The sequence below is a fragment of the Theropithecus gelada genome, chromosome 9 (genome assembly GCF_003255815.1).
Source record: "Theropithecus gelada isolate Dixy chromosome 9, Tgel_1.0, whole genome shotgun sequence".
Taxonomy (NCBI): Eukaryota; Metazoa; Chordata; class Mammalia; order Primates; family Cercopithecidae; genus Theropithecus; species Theropithecus gelada.
Genome location: NC_037677.1, coordinates 120981170 through 120997236, shown reverse-complemented (window position 1 = coordinate 120997236; position 16067 = coordinate 120981170). Strand labels below are relative to the sequence as shown.

The window sequence follows — 16067 nt, the reverse complement described above, 5'->3', positions numbered from 1 at the left end:
CCCACAAAAAAAAAAAAAAAAAAAAAAAAAAAAAAAAAAAAAAGAAATAGACAGTTATTCACATACGCCCCGGGGATGCCCACGCTGATGTGGGGATGAGCCCACCCTGTGCCCCGCACCATGATGCACACCAGCTTGGGCTGGGGGACAACCTGCAGGTAGGAGTAGCAACACATCGGCATCTGTCCCCCAGGAGTGGGGTCTGGCTTCCCACCCTGGCGCGCGCACAAGGCTCGTAGAGTCTTGAGCCCCAGCCATAAACGGTGTGATGGTGGTGCCCAGCCTTCCAGCTCTCCAGGGCTGTCATGAAGGAGACGAGGTAAAGGCTACACACAGCAGAGACGCCATGGGCCCTTGGCACGGGGCAGGCCTCACACTGGCTCCAGCTGAACCTGCTGCACTTGCTCCTCCTTCCAGCTGACGGGCCAGGGCAACCCTAGCAGTGAGGCGGGCAGCCAGCTGCTCCCTGGCCCCTACCCGCGGACCCTTCCCCATGGTCTGCTAGATGCTGTTGAGCAGCTGCACACAGTCTTGTGTCATCAGTGTCCAAAGTTTGAATGGAGAGAAGAGACGCAGTGACGCAGGAGCTGGGCCCTAGCTGGGCCTCCTGGTCTTGGTCAGCTGGGCAGTGACCTGAGCGGGGCGGCAATGAGGTCACGCTGGGGCAGGCCCCCAGCTAAGGCCCTTATAAAACACGCAGCACACCTTCCCGTACCTGCGCCTCCTCACATGCCCGCACAACTCCCATCTACAGTGTTCTCTGAAGTGCCTGTGCCACGGAGCCCAGATCACAGGAACATGTTGATCCCATGAGCATCGATGTCCCAAGAATCAATAAACACAATTTAGAATCAAGTGCATGGGAATCGGCAGCCAGAGACCTTGGAGACCACACAGCTCGAGTGGCTCACTTCACAGAGGGGGATACGAAGGCCCAGAGGGACAGGAAATGCCTCGTGGCACATGGGGCTGGAGGGGTGGGGATCCTGGGTCCTTTCTTCCACTCCTCAGCCTAGAAGCCTCAGCAGCAGCCTGGACGTCCCCGAGGGCCACGGCGGCTGCAGGGGACAAAGGCCAGGCCTCTGTAAGGTGGGAGCTTGGCTCAGGAAGCAGACGCACCTCCTCCCTGTATGACTGTGGCTTGTCACCTAACCCTCTGCAACCTGTTTCCTCACCTGTAAAATGAGGCACTAACAGTAGCTACTAGACAGGGCTGTCATGAAGATCATATTTTTTATTTATTTCTTTTATTTTATTTTTGAGACAGAGTCTCACTCTGTCACCCGGACTGGAGTGCAGTGGCACGATCTCGGCTCACTGCAACCTCTGCCTCCCAGGTTCAAGTGATTCTCCTGCCTCAGTCTCCCAGGTAGCTGGGATTAAGGGCACCCGCCACTATGCCCAGCTTATTTTTTGTATTTTTAGTAGAGATGGGGTTTCACCATGTTGGCCAGGCTGGTCTCAAACTCCTGACCACCGGCTCATGCCTGTAATCTCCAGCACTTTGGGAGGCCGAGGCAGGCGGGTCACCTGAGGCCAGGAGTTTGAGACCAGCCTGGCCAACATGGAGAACAACATAGTGAAACCCCTTCTCTATTAAAAATACAAAAGTTAGCTGGGTGTGGTGGTGCACACCTGTAATCCCAGCTATTCAGGAGGCTGAGGCAGGAGAATCACTAGAACCTGGGTGGTAGAGGTTACAGTGAGCTGAGATGGCGCCACTGTACTCCAGTCTGGGCAACAGAGCGAGACTGCATTTCAAAAAAAAAGACAAAAAAAAGACATGAGAAGCACCTGGCACATTTCGAATACTAAATAAATGGCAGTAATTACTGTGGTGGTGACAATGACAACCACGTATCTGACAAACCCAGTGTTGGGGCAGGTACATTTTGAGAGGAAGCCAGGTGCCCGGGGAAGCAGGCCAGCAGGAGGAGCCCAGAGTGCATCGCCCAGGGGCACCTTTAGGAAGAGGGGGAAGTTGACACCAGCAGGGAGCCCAGGGCGAACTGAGCCCCAGCCGTGGCTACAGCAGCGCCTAGTGACTGGCTCCTCCCCCACCAAGCCCCACCGGCATGTTCACGTCAAATCCTCTTGACAATCTGAGAGGTGGGTTCAAGTTTCCACTTACAGATGGGACCCGCGGTTTGGAGATGGGACCTGTGGTTTGGAGATGGGACCTGCGGTTTGGAGGGGCTCAGTGACTTATCTAGGGACAGAACTGGGATGAGAATCCTTTTATGTTAGCCTCATGGAAATATAAACAGACGTGGACAATACAGCTCCGTGAGCAGAACTGTGTGCTTTGGTTTAGCATGTGCGCTGAGTTCAACAACTACAAGACTTCGTGTGGCCGGGCACATTGCTTCATACTTGTAATCCTAATGCTTTGGGAGGCTGAGGTGGGCAGATCCCCTGAGCTCAGGAGTTCAAGACCAGCCTGGGCAACATGGCAAAACCTTGTCTCTACTAAAAATACAAAAATTGGCCAGATGCAGTGGTGTGCACCTGTAGTCTCAGCCACTTTGGGGGCTGAGGTGAAAGGATCACTTGAGCCCAGGAGGTTGAGGCTGCAGTGAGCCAAGATTGTGCCCTGCACTCCAGCCTAGGTGACAAAGTGAGACCTTGTCTCAAAAAAAAAAATAAAAAAAAAGGTCTGCTTATTGGCAAAACAACCCACTCTTCAAAATTATTTGCCCCTTCAACAACAAAATGCTTCTTTAGCTCCTGGATATGGAATAAGTACAACGTTGGCTTTTATCTCCTCATAGTCTAAGGTAAAAAGGAAAAGAAAACAAAAACTTAAAAAAAAGGAAAACGTTGGCATTTGTTTGTTTTTGCTTTTTTGAGACCGAGTCTCACTGTATTGCCCAGGCTGGAGTGCAGTGGCGCAATCTCAGCTCACTGCAACCTCCACCTCCCAGGTTCAAGTGATTCTTCAGCCTCCTGAGTAGTTGGGACTACAGGTGCACACCACCGCACCCAGCTAATTTTTTAATATTTTTAGTGAGACAGGGTTTCACTGTGTTGGCCAGGCTGGTCTTGAACTCCTGACCTCAGATGATCCACCTGCCTCGGCATCCCAAAGTGCTGGGATTACAGGCGTGAGCCACCTGGCCCAGCCCAAACGTTGGTTTAGGAGAAAATATTTCACTTAACTCTTGCAGCCTTGGTACAGGAATTACACATAGGAAACTGGGGCCCTTGAGGCGCAGCCATAATGGGGTGACAGAAGGCTAAGGGACTTCCTTGAGGCCACATGGCAACTATGGGGCAGAGCTGGGATTGGAAACCCACGTTCTCACAGTAGAGTTGGCACCTGGCACTTTATGTGACCGGATGAAGCTTTGCAACAGGTAAGATGTGGTGCCTGCCCTGGCAGAAGCAGCAGCCCTCACTCCTTCTTGAAAGGTGTCTGAATAAGTCCTCTCACTTCTGTGAATCTTAGGTTCCTCCTCTACAAGCTGGACAGCAATGTGCCCATCACCGGGCGCCTGGGAAATCACCCTGCACACCACAGTGGGCAGGTGTGGCACTGCTTTGCCAATATGGATTCTTGTATATTGTGGGGCACTGGGGGTAGGAGCAGGATTCCATTCATGAGTTTTGTAACTTGTGCCACACTCACTTAGTAATTGGCCAAGGGCTTCTAACCAGAGGCAGCACCTGCAGGGTAAACCAATAATCCTGTGCCAGACCCACCCTGGCTGCCCTTGATTTTCACAGGGTGACCCCTGCCAACCAAGGCTGAGATCAGAAACTGAGAAGCAGACCTTACTCCTGCCATTAGAGCCACGGCAAAGCCTCCAAGCAGCCATCAGATTTTCCTCAGTCTCCTTCCATACAGTTCAAGTTCGTGATTCTGTTATGACTCTACCCTAGATATATGGGGGTGGCTGTGTTTCCTTTCTTTGTTTTTTCTTAACAAAAATGTAAGTTTAGGCTGGGCGTGGTGGCTCATGCCTGTAATCCCAACACTTTGGGAGGCCGAGGTGGGCGGATCACCTGAGGTCAGGAGTTCAAGACCAGCCTGGCCAACATAGTGAAACTCTATCTCTACTAAAAATACAAAAATTAGCCGGGCGTGGTGGCAGGTGCCTGTAGTCCCAGCTACTCAGGAGGCTGAGGCAGGAGAATCGCTTGAACCCAGGAGGCTGAGGTTGCAGTGAGCTGAGATCGCACCACTGTACTCCAGCCTGGAAGACAGAGCGAGATGCGTCTCAAAAAGAAAAGGAAGTTTATACACATTATTCTACAGTTTTTTCACTTGGTATATGCAGCACTCATGTCATGTAAACTAATGTCAGCCCAAACAGAGTGAACTCATTCTTTCATAGCTGCCTAACAGTCTGAAGTCTGGATAAACCAGAGCACATTCACTCATCCCTCCTAATAAGCTCACTTCCAGCACTCACATAAACTTCTAAGCATATACACTGTGTCGTGCAGTTCACTGCCGCAGGCCTCAACATGTTTTTTTTGAGACAGAGTCTTGCTGTGTCACCCAGGCTAGAGTGCAGTGGCAAAATCTTGGCTCACCCCAACCTCTGCCTCTCGGGTTCAAGCAATTCTCATGCCTCAGCCTCCTGAGTAGCTGGGATTACAGGTGCACACCACCACACCCACCTAATTTTTGTATATTTAGTAGAGACGGGGTTTCACTATGTTGGCCAGGCTGGTCTCAAACTCCTGACCCCATGTGATCTGTCCGCCTTGACCTCCCAAAGTGCAGGGATTACAGGCATGAACCACTGCACCCGGCCCAACATTGTTATTCATAAAAACACTTCCTTCATTTTCATCAATTGACCTCAGAAGAAACATTATAAATTTGAACATAGAAAACATATTCCATTCTGAGCTAGGCACGGTGGCAGATAACTATAATCCCAGCTACTGGGTAGGCTGAGGTGGAAGGACTCCTTGAGGCCAGGAGTTTGATACCAGCCTGGGCAATACAGTAAGATCCCGTCCCTATTAAAAATAATATACTATTCAAACATCATTCATATATATATACACACACACACACACACACACATATATGTGTATATCTATGTGTATATGTGTGTGTGTGGGTGTGTATGTGTGTATATATATATATTTAATTTTGGAGTTCTACTCAAAATTTCATTTGGTTGCATAAGTGCTCTGAGGCTACAAAGAATTCAAAACCCCTGACCCTGGGATCCGCAAAGAGTCTCCAGCCCCCAGTGACCTGTGTACTATCCAAACACGTGCCTTAGGCAATGGTGGGGCGGTGGCATTCAAGAGTGAAGGGGCGGGTGCCTGCACACCTGGACAAGAGTCAGGGAAAGCTGTGTCTCAAAATCCTCTGCACTTTTGAGGAATACAAAGGAAAAGGATGTATCATGTCACCCTGGGGAAGTGACTGGGACTTGGTCTAGGACGGAGGACTTGGACTTTTCACTCCATATATCCACTGGCTGGTGAGAATGTTTACATAAGGAGGCCGCCTATTTCTTATGAAACTTAAAATGTTGAAATGACAGCTGAAATCACAGAACCCAGGATGGAAGCGCACTGGCTCCCATCTCTGAAGACAAAGTGCTTCACCTCCTGACAGCAAACGGGACCACAGGTGACGACAGCACGTTTTCAACAAACACCCCTTGTCCAAGGTCCAGGTTGCATCAGGACAGCTCCTGTTGGCTTAAACAAATGGCCCTCTCCCTGCAATGTCCCGCCAGACCCCTCCGGCAGGTGCCACACCGCGTATGGGGGTTGGATGAGGCAACACAGATGAACCTCCAGCCCAGGCCCACAGCCCATGTTAGTATTATTATTGTTGTTGTTATTGTTACTATTGCTGCTACTCCCAGGGACCTGTGTCCCTAGGGCCGGATGGTGCCAGGGAAGCCAGGCATGAAGGAGGGGATCCTGGGGTGCCAGGACCAGCTGGACTTCAAAGATCCCCTGGCCCTGGCCTTCGCTGCTCCAGACCTGCTGGGAGGCACCTGCATTTTATCAGGATTCCCAAGACACCCGCACACACAGGCGATTGAGAGGTGCTACTGGAGGGAAGGGCTGTGGGCCTGGCCCCATAGCACCAGGGCGATCGGGGCGGTCCTGGGTGGGAATTGCTTTATAAGGCTGCCCTGGGCCAAGCCTGCTTCCTTCCGCCGGCTCCAAAAAGGCCAGGCCAGGCCTGGGCTGGGCCCAGCAGATGTGCTTTAGTGGCCCAAGACAGGATGCAGTAAATGCCCACCCTCTTTCACATGCAGATGCCTCCCAGCCATAGGGCCAGGGCCCCGAGGCTGGGCCTCTGCACCCCTCGCTGTGCCCGGCCCTGCCTCTGAATGGCTCCCCTCGGGGAACCCAATCTGCCCATGAAAGGGCTTCAATAAAGAGCCTGTTGGGGGGACGCAGCAGGTTACAGATGTCCTCTGGCCTGTGACCACGCCCACCCACAAGCCCTAGAGCAGCAAGTGGGCCCTGCCTGGCCAGCAGCACCAGTGTGGCCTCAGAGGTTTGGGCCTCCTGCTCCTCCACCTTAGCCCAGATGCCTGCCTGGCTGGCTCCCCCAGCATCCTCCAATCCTGGCTCCCTCGCCATGGGATCTGCGAGGCCAGGCACCCAGCCCTGGGCTCCCCACCTCGCTGCATGTCTCAGATGCTCTAGCCTTCCCTAGTGCATGCTGTCACCTGCTGGTCCCACCCGACTGCAGCATCGGCTCCACCAGGGCACGGGCTGCCATCTGCCTGTTCACTGCGGCACATCCCCAGGGCCTAGGTTGGTGTTTTTAGTACAGCAGAGGCACTCAGTACATGCTTGTTGAGTGTATGAGTAAAGGAATGAATGCATGAAAAAAAATAAAAAGGAATAAATGAACGAGTGTGTGTGTGTGTGTGTGCATCTTTAATGAGGGTTCAGCAACCTTTTCTACTTCTGCCAGTTTCTGAATCTCTCCAATGTTTGGTCCTTACTTTGAAAAGAGGAAGCCCCCCGACCTCAGGGGCTGGAGTGAAGGGAAGGCGGGTGGTTAAGCACCTGCCTGGTGCATGACAGGCCTCCCTCGATGCAGGGTGACTGCTGTGGCTGCGGATATTATTTTAAAAACCTGAGCTTCTACTCCCCCTGTGCTCCGTGGCCCTCAATAAAATCGGAGGACCCTTGTCACCACAGAAAATCCAAGAAGAATGGTGACAGTGTGTCACCCCTCGCAGGCTCAGAGAACGGACAATACCGCCAGAGAGCCCACAGTGCCGGGAGCTACCAGGGAGGCCTGTGTTCCCCCTGCCCACCCTAAGACCACCCCCCCATCACACTTGTCCCTCTGCGGTGGCTGGTCTCGCCCCAGGAACTTCCTCTGAGCTCCTGCAGGACTTCAAAGCAGGCTGTGCATATCAAGGAGGCCACAGCATGAAAGGCCCAGGGCCACCTCGCCCCGGTGGCTGCAGGCCACACAGGCTTCACCTGGGCAAGCAGGGCCTGCTCCGCGAAGGCTTCCTGGTTCAATCACTAGGTGAGGAAAACAGGCGTCCTGTACCTCTGGAAAATCCCCAGGGAAAATTCCAAAAGCTGCACATTTTCCTGGAGGGGGAGCTTCCTGCACCACCTTCGCAGCCACTTTGGGCACCTGTCACGGGCCCCACAGGCACGCAAGGGAGGGTGTAGGAGCTTCCCAGGCCCTGAGCGTAATGATCTGGCCCCAGAAGCACTGGGCCGGAGTGGAGGGGCCTTGCCCTTAAAAGCCAACAGAAAGGCTGAAAGGGGCTCTGCCGAGAGCCGAAGGGCCCGCCGGTGTGGGCGGAAACAGGTCTGTGAGTGCTGGACAGCTCAGCGGCCCCTTCACGAAAACCCCACCAAGAAGTCTGTGTAACTGGGGGCCAGCGCGAGAGGCCATAAAGGTCACTTGAGAAGGCCCCCGTGGACAAGGCAGGGCGTGGGGACTTGGTCCTATGGCATGGGAAGCCACAGGGTTGAGAGACCAGGCCATCAGTTTTGCAGGCCCACAGACAGCACAATAACAAAACCCTCCAGATCACGGGTATGATGTCCCCTCACCAAAAATAATCCCATATGCTTTTGGGAAGGGAGCTTTTAGCCTCTCCCAGCTACATTAACAGGATGTATTACATTTCAGGATTATTATATTGCTGTTAGATGTATACAGTGTAGCTGCTACCAGAGACACCCCCAGCTAGATAAATCTGCAGGAGCCAAAGCAAATCAAAACAAAACCCTCCTGGCGATCGATCCGTCAGAAGACGCCAGCCCAGAACCCACAGAAGGTAACAGAACCCCTTCCAATGTCACAACCTGGACTCTGCACATGTCTGTTGGACAGTTCTGTATCAGGTGGGGGCCATCTGCTCAGAATAAGCTGTTAGAGAAGCCTGTGATGTTTCCCAATAGCCCCTTCTCCCTCAAGGATTCCAAGTAGGGGTCTGGGTTGGGCAGGCCAGGGCTCAAACTGTCCCTGGGGGGCTGGGCATGGTGGCTCACGCCTGTAATCCCAGCACTTTGGGAGGCCCAGGCGAGTGGATCACTTGAGGTCAGGAGTTTGAGGTCAGCCTGGTCAACATGGTGAAACCCCGTCTTGATTAAAAATACAAATATTAACCAGGCAAGGTGGCAGGCACCTGTAATCCCAGCTACTCAGGAGGCTGAGGCAGGAGAATCGCTTGAACCCGGGAGGTGGAGGCTGCAATGAGCTGAGATGGTACCAATGCACTCCACCTTGGGAGACAGACAGAGAATCAGTCTCAAAAAAAAAAAAAAAAAAAAAAAGAAAACTTGCATGTGGAAGCATACCTGTGGTCCCAGTTATTTAGGAAACTGAGGTAGAAAGACTTTTTTGAGCCTAGGAGGTCAAGGCTGCAGTGAGCTGTGATCGTATCACTGCACTTCAGCCTGGGAGACAGATCAAGATCCTGTCTCAAAGAAAAAGAAAAAGAAAAGAAAGTGGTCTTCAATGTTACACTGTTGTGGGTCTACTGTGTGCCAAACACCAGGCCAGGAACTTGACATACATCATAAGCCATCATGATACCCACCCCGTGACCCCTGCCCTGCCCCCTCTCCACCCTGCCAGTTGTTCCGGTCAGACACTGGAAACCACCCTTTATTTCAAGTTCTCCCTGACCCTGACAATACCCCACATGTCAGCAGGTCCCATAGGTCCTGCTTCCAACACACCTCTTTAATTCATGCCCTCCTCCCCATCTCCATTGCCCTCTACCCAGTCCAAGCCCCACCAGCTCTCCTTGGACCACTAGAACCATCTAACTGGTGACTCTGTGTCCTCTCTGGCCCCTGCCCTTCTACCAGCCTATTCTCTACACTGCAGCCAGAGAGATCTCCTTGAAATATTTTAATTAAAAAATAATTTTTTTTTTTTAGAGTTGGGGTCTCACTCTGTCACCCAGGCTGGAGTATAGTAGCACACTCATAGTCTCAAACTCCTGGGCTCAGGCAATTCTCTTGCCTCAGCCTCCCAAGCAGTTGGGACTACAGGTGTGCACCGCCATGCCCGGCTAATTTTTGTATTTTTTGTAGAGATGGGGTCTTGCTATGTTGCCCAGGTTGGTCTCAATCCTCCTACCTCCAGCCTCCCAAAGTGTTTGGATTATAGGTGTGAGCTACTGTGCCCAAACATTAATATTCTGAATTTTAATATTCAATTTAATATTTGAATTGTAATATTTTGAATAGAAAATACATTCGCATAGTTTAAAAACCTTAAAAATGATATGCAGGCCAGGCGCGGTGACTCACACCTGTAATCCCAGCACTTTGGAAACCCAAGGTGGGCAGATCACATGAGGTCAGGAGTTCAAAACCAGCCTGGTCAACATGGCAAAACCCCATCTCTAATAAAAATACAAAAATTAGCCAGGCATGGTGGCAGGTGCCCATAATCCCAGCTACTCGGGAGGCTGAGGCAGGAGAATTGTTTGAACCCAGGAAGCAGAGGCTGCAGTAAGCCGAAATTGCACCACTGTCCTCCAATCTGGGTGACAGAGCAAGACTCTGTCTCAAAAACAAAAATATTGATACACAAAGTTATACAGTGAAGAGTCTTTCTCCTACCCTGTCTCCAACCACACAGTGGCCCCCACTTTCCTTATCCTCCAGCTCTTCCCAGACTCTGAAGCAGCCTTCCAGTGTCTTTATGCAAACACAGCAAGAGAAATACATTCAAGCATTTCTGCCTTTTCTATACGAGAAACAGTGCACCATGCACCCTGCTGTGTGCTTGCTGTCTCCACTGGTAATATGTCTATAGACAGCGGTGCTCGTTCCTTTTTATACTGCATGTTATTCTGCTCTATAAACAGACAGACCCTTAAACTCCCCTACTGATGGACATCTGAGCTGCTTCCAGTCTTTTGCTGTTTAAAAGGCATTGCCAGGAATGACCTTGTACTCGTGTCATTTCTCACGCATGAGATAGGACAAATTCTCAGAAGTTGAAACACTGGTAGATGATGTCAAATGCATCTTCCGCAAGCAATGAGTGGCAAGATCTCCCATGAAGCCTTCCCTGCCCCAGTCACAGCACTGAGCTCTGGCTTCCTGCTCCCCAAATGAGGCCCACTTCACCCCAAAACACGCCCAGAGTGCTCTGCTGGATTCCCACCAGTACCACCCACAGAATGCTCTCATGTGTGACTGAGCTCGTCTAAAGCTTTGGAGTAATGGAGACTAAGGTCAGGAATCACTAACTCTGAACTTTAGCCAACACTGAGAGCAGACCCAGGACCCAGCTGAGTGTCCTAGGTCTGGGCTGCCCTTCACGCTTGCTCCTGGAAGCTAAGTCTCCCTGTTCCCAGTTCTTAGCCTCCCAAGCACCTCAGGCTTCACTATGCAGGACCATTTGGGTCCCTATTATCTCAGTAGCTCCCAGACATCAGACATGTGTAGACTGGCAGGATGGGGTCTCTAAGAAGGACCAAGAGACTCACTTAACTGCCACCTACAGATAGGAATATTGAGGCCCCGTGACATCAGGCTACCAAGTGCCCCAGCTAGTGACTCTGGGAGGCCAAGTCCTGGCAATTAGCCCTTCCCGACTGCCTATCAACATATGGCAGTGCTGACCTGGGATGCCAACAGGAGGCCTTACAGAGCCCAGGTCCAGTGGTGCCAACCACGCTACTGAAAGTGTCCTTCTGGCTGGCCACGGTGGCTCACACCTCTAATCCCAGCACTTTGGGAGGCTGAGATGGGCAGATTACTTCTGCCCAGGAGTTCAAGACCGACCTGGGCAACATGGCAAAACCCCATCTCTACAAAAAATACAAAAAAATTAGCTGGGCCTGGTGGCACGCATCTGTAGTCCCAGCTACTTGGGAGGCTGAAGTGGGAGGATCTCTTGAGCCCTTAAGGTGGAGGTTGCAGTGAGCTGAGATTGAACCACTGCACTCCAGCCTGGGCGACAAAGTAAGACCCTGTCTCAAAAAAAAAAAAAAAAAGAAAAAGAAAAAGAAAAAAAAAATTAGGCCAGGCGCAGTGGCTCATGCCTGTTATCCTAGCACTTTGGGAGACTGAGGCAGGAGGACTGCCTGAGCCAAGGAGTTCAAGACCACCCTGGCAACATCCTGAGACCTTGTCTCAAAAAAAAAAATTATAAAAAGAAAAGTGTCGGCCAGGCACAGTGGCTCACACCTGTAATCCCAGCACTTTGGGAGGCTGAGGCAGGTGGATCATTTGAGGTCAGGCGTTCCAGACCAACTTGGGCAACATGGTGAAACCCGGTCTCCACTAAAAATACAAAAATGAGCTGGGCGTGGTGGCAGGTGCCTGTAATCCCAGATACTTGGGAGGCTGAGGCAGGAGAATCGCTTGAACCTGGGAGGTAGAGGTTGCAGTGAGCTGAGATGGCACCACTGCACTCTGGCCTGGAAGACAAGAGCGAAACTTTGTCTCAAAGAAAAAAGTGTCCTCCATGGTCAAGTCTTGGCAGGCACGATGCTCTCTTCCTCCTTCTCTCACCTAAACCAATGCAGTCCAACAGAATTATAATGAGAGCCATAAAGGTAATTTAAAGGTTTCTAATAAGCACATTAACAAAAGTTTTAAAAAAAGGTAGAACTAATTTCAAATATTTTAACCTAAAACAGTGTATTAAAAATATTATCAACCGGGCACGTGGCTCACACCTGTAATCCTAGCACTTTGTGAGGTGGAAGCAGGTGGATTACCTGAGGTCAGGAGTTCCAGACCAGCCTGGCCAACATGGTGAAACCCTGCCTCTACAAAAATACAAAAATTGGCCAGGTGCGGTGGCTCACGCCTGTAATCCCAGCACTTTGGAGGCCGAGGCAGGTGGATCACCTGAGGTCAGGAGTTAGAGACCAGCCTGCCCAACATGGTGAAACCCCATCTCTACTGAAGATACAAAAAATTAGCCGGGTGTGGTGGCACATGCCTGTAATTCCAGCTATTCGGGAGGCTGAGGCAGGAGAATCGCTTGAACCTGGGAGGCGGAGGTTGCAGTGAGCAGAGATTGCACCACTGCTCTCCAGCCTGGGCGACAAGAGCAAAACTCCCTCTCAAACAAAACAAATAAAAAAATTAACTGGGCATGATGGCGGGTGCCTGTAATCCCAGCTACTTAGGAGACCGAAGCGGGAGAATCGCTTGAACTCGGGAGGCGGGGGTTGCAGTGAGCCGAGATCGTGCCACTGCACTCCAGCCTGGGCGACAGAGCGACACTCCGTCTGAAAAAAACAAAACAAAAGAAACAAAAAGTGTATTATTTCAACAGGCAAACAACATAAACCCATTTTCGTGTGTTATTTTACATTTTATTCACGAAGTCTGATGTTTTGGGGGGTTTTGTTTTTGAGACAGTCTCGCTCTGCAGTCCAGGCTAGAGTACAGTGGCGTGATCACAGCTCACTGCAGCCTTGACCTCCTGGGCTCAAGCGATCCTCCTGCCTCAGCCTCCAATGTGGCTGGGCCTACAGGCGTGCACCGCCACACCCAGCTAATTTTTAAATTTTTGGCAGAGACAGGGTCTCCCTATGTTGCCCAGGGTGGTCTCCAACCCCCTGGCCTCAAGCGATCCTCCCTCCTCTGCCTCTGCAAGTGCTAGAATCACAGATGCGAGCCACCGCGCCCGGCCAAGACTTGTTCATCGGTATGCATTTTACCCTTACAGCACATCTCAACTCAGACTGGCCTCAGCTCAAGCGCTCAGCAGCCCACGTACCACGAGGCCGCCCTGTCTGATCGCACAGCCCTAACCAGCAGAGGCCTGGTGCTCGCCGGGGGCAGCAGTGGGGTCGTCCGGGGTCAGCGCTGTGAGCCCACCGGGGTGGGAAGGGGGGGAACGAGGCGGGGCCTGAGCCGCGGCCCCGCCCCCTGTCGGCAGCCGGGGACCAGGCAGAGCTTGGAGCTCGGCGGCCGCAACGGCGCCCCCAGCGGCGCCTCGCGGCCCACTCACCTGGCCACCGCCTCCACCGAGCCGGCGATGGCCGTGCCGCCGCCCGCGCCGCTGTCGTACAGCACGCCCGAGATATCGAGCAGCACCCCGCGCACTCCAGCCAGCCGCTCGCCCCACGGCGCCATGGCTCCCGGCCGTGCTCCTCTGCTCCGCGTCCCAACTGGCGCCGGCACCGCCGCGCAGGGGCGCCTGGGAACTGTAGTCCCGCGGGCGGGGCAGGGCGGGAAGACCGGGCGCAAACCCGGAACTGGGGCACGGCCTGGGCACCCTGGCGTCGCTCGCCCCCGAAACGGTATTCCTTTTCGGAAGTTTTCTTCCCAGGAGATCAGCGGACAAAGAGCAGGAAAAGCAGAAAACAAGTCCCTTGATTCACAGAAAGGATGCTCTTGATTCACAGAAAGGATGAGGAATTCGTTGAAATGTTATAGCTTTAGTCCAGTTCAATGAATTGTGTATATTTTGTTGATACGCTTACTAGGTGAGCTGTTTACAAGTGAAATAAAATAGAATTCCTACCCTTTGGGGATTTCCACTAATGGGGTTGGGGAGTAGTATACCTTATAAAAGGGTTCTTAGTCGCAGACAATAGAAACCACTCCAGCTAGAGGGGTTTTGTTTACATGGGACGTGAAGGAGCTTACAGATTTCCTGGGGAGACAGGTCTAAGTCCTACACAGCCAGGAGCCATGCAGCTATGAGAAACACTTAATTTTACTACTCCACTGGGACCACTGCCCCATCACTTAGCGCAGCCCCCAGCACAGCTGCCCCCAAAAGAACAAAACATACCCACCACTGTGCCCTCCGAAGTTTCTCTTTCTCCACCTGTGGCCACCCACTCACTTTCACTGTGTCTGGCTTGGTGGAACCTAGTCCACACTGCAAGGGAGTCTGGGAAATGCAGTTTTTAGTCTTCCAGGGGCTGAGTGAGTCAGTTTGGAGAATCTGCTAGGAACATCATGAACCATACACGTATTGAGACCCTACTCTGTGCAGTGGGCACTAGGGGTACCAAAAAGTTCTAAGGTGTGATCCTTGCCTTCCAGGATCAAGCCTGGGCAGAGAACAATGGAAGACCTTCATGGTTGCTGATGAAATGTGTGCCAACTGGCAATGAGTGACACAGACACAGTCAAGAGGATGACCTCTGCAGGCCTAGGAGGGCAGCTGTGGCTTCTGGGCAGGGGCAGCCTGAAATGGACCTTGGAGAATGGCTGGGCTTTAGTTTCATGCCAAGGAGGAGGAAAAGGGGTGCTTCTGCCAGTGGTGCGAGCTTACCTATAGTTGTTTCTTTTCAGCCAGCTCTGTGGGGTACTCTTGAGCAAGTCACTTTTCATTTCTAGGACTACGGTAGACAGAATAGTGCCCCCTTGAGATGTCCACCTCCCAATCCCCACAACCTCTAAATATATTACCTGACATGGCAGAAGGGACTTAGATCTTGCAGAGCCTATGCTCCTGTAGGGAGATTATCCTGGATGGTCCAGGTGGGCCCCGTGTAAGGACATGAGTCCTCCTAAGGGAAAGAGGGAAGCAGGAGAGAGTCAGAGTCAGAGAAGGAGGTGTGACAGCAGAAGCAGAGGTCAGGGAGAAAGATGTGAAGATACTACACTGCTGGCCTTGAATATAAAGGGGCCATGGGCCAAGAAATGCAGGTGGCCTCTGGAAGCTAAAAAAGGCAAAGAATTGGATTCTCCCCTAGAGTCTCCAGAAGGAATGCAGCCCTGCTGGTACTTCAAGTTTAGGACTTCTTACCTCCAGAACTGTAAGATAATACATCTGTTGTTTTAAGCCACTAAGTGTATGGTCATTTCTCACAGTAGTGATAAGAAACAAATACAGGGATCCAGGTCCCTCACCTGAAAAATGACAAGTTGGTCCAAGGGGGCAAGTCTCTAAGTGTGGGCCACTGATAGGCTAAAACTTGATCTGAGAATTCCAGGCTTTTCTTGGGATGCAATGAGTGTAGGGCATTGTCTATGTTAGGGTTGCATTTGGCTGCATGTAACAGAAACCTAGCCATAGTTGCTCAACCAAATCAGATTTTTCTTTTCCTCATATATCAAGAAGCCAAGAGGGAGGCAACCCTGGATGGGACAACAGCTCCCAGGACCATCAGGCTGCCTCCTGCTTTCTGCTCCACCACCCTTTCGGCATGCAGCCTGCCCCTCATGCTCACAAGATTCCTGCTCCACCCGAGGCATCATGACTGCATTTCAGGCAGGAAGGAGGGGAAAGAAAAGAAAAAAGGGCATGTGGCAGCCAAGTCTTACCCTTTATACCTGGAAAGCAAAAGCTTCCCCAGAACCCTGCTCCAATAGACTCTCGTTTGCATCTTTTGGGCCAGAGCTAGTCAGGTGATACATGAACACTATAGTGTGCCAGGAAGCACACACACTGACTGAGCTTTCGGCCTGTTACAACAAATCTACAACTCATGTTGAATTTCAGCTCAACTATGAATCCATCAACCATCTATTGCTATACTAGACATATGTCTCATCCTTTCAGATTTGCTTGTCATAGTTAGGACTCTTCGGCTGCCAGTGACAGAAGCCAAATTTCAAATGGCTTAAATTTAAAAGGAATTTATTGGCTCACACAACCAGATAGTCTACCAATGGACAGCGTCAGGCATGGCTGGTTATCA

The 16067-nt window shown here is 51.7% G+C and overlaps 1 protein-coding gene across 3 annotated transcripts in view; it reads right to left on the bottom strand.

Annotated features, from left to right (window-relative positions):
* The window catches only part of LHPP (phospholysine phosphohistidine inorganic pyrophosphate phosphatase), a 153282-nt gene extending 139664 nt beyond the window's left edge, over positions 1–13618 (bottom strand). For 2 of the 3 annotated variants that reach the window (XM_025395977.1, XM_025395978.1), the window contains exon 1: positions 13418–13618. In XM_025395977.1, the coding sequence (XP_025251762.1) occupies positions 13418–13542 (125 nt within the window). In that variant the 5' untranslated portion in view covers positions 13543–13618. The remainder of the gene's footprint in view (positions 1–13417) is intronic. The other variant, XM_025395979.1, reaches the window with a different exon arrangement.
* Between the last annotated feature and the right edge of the window lie 2449 nt (positions 13619–16067).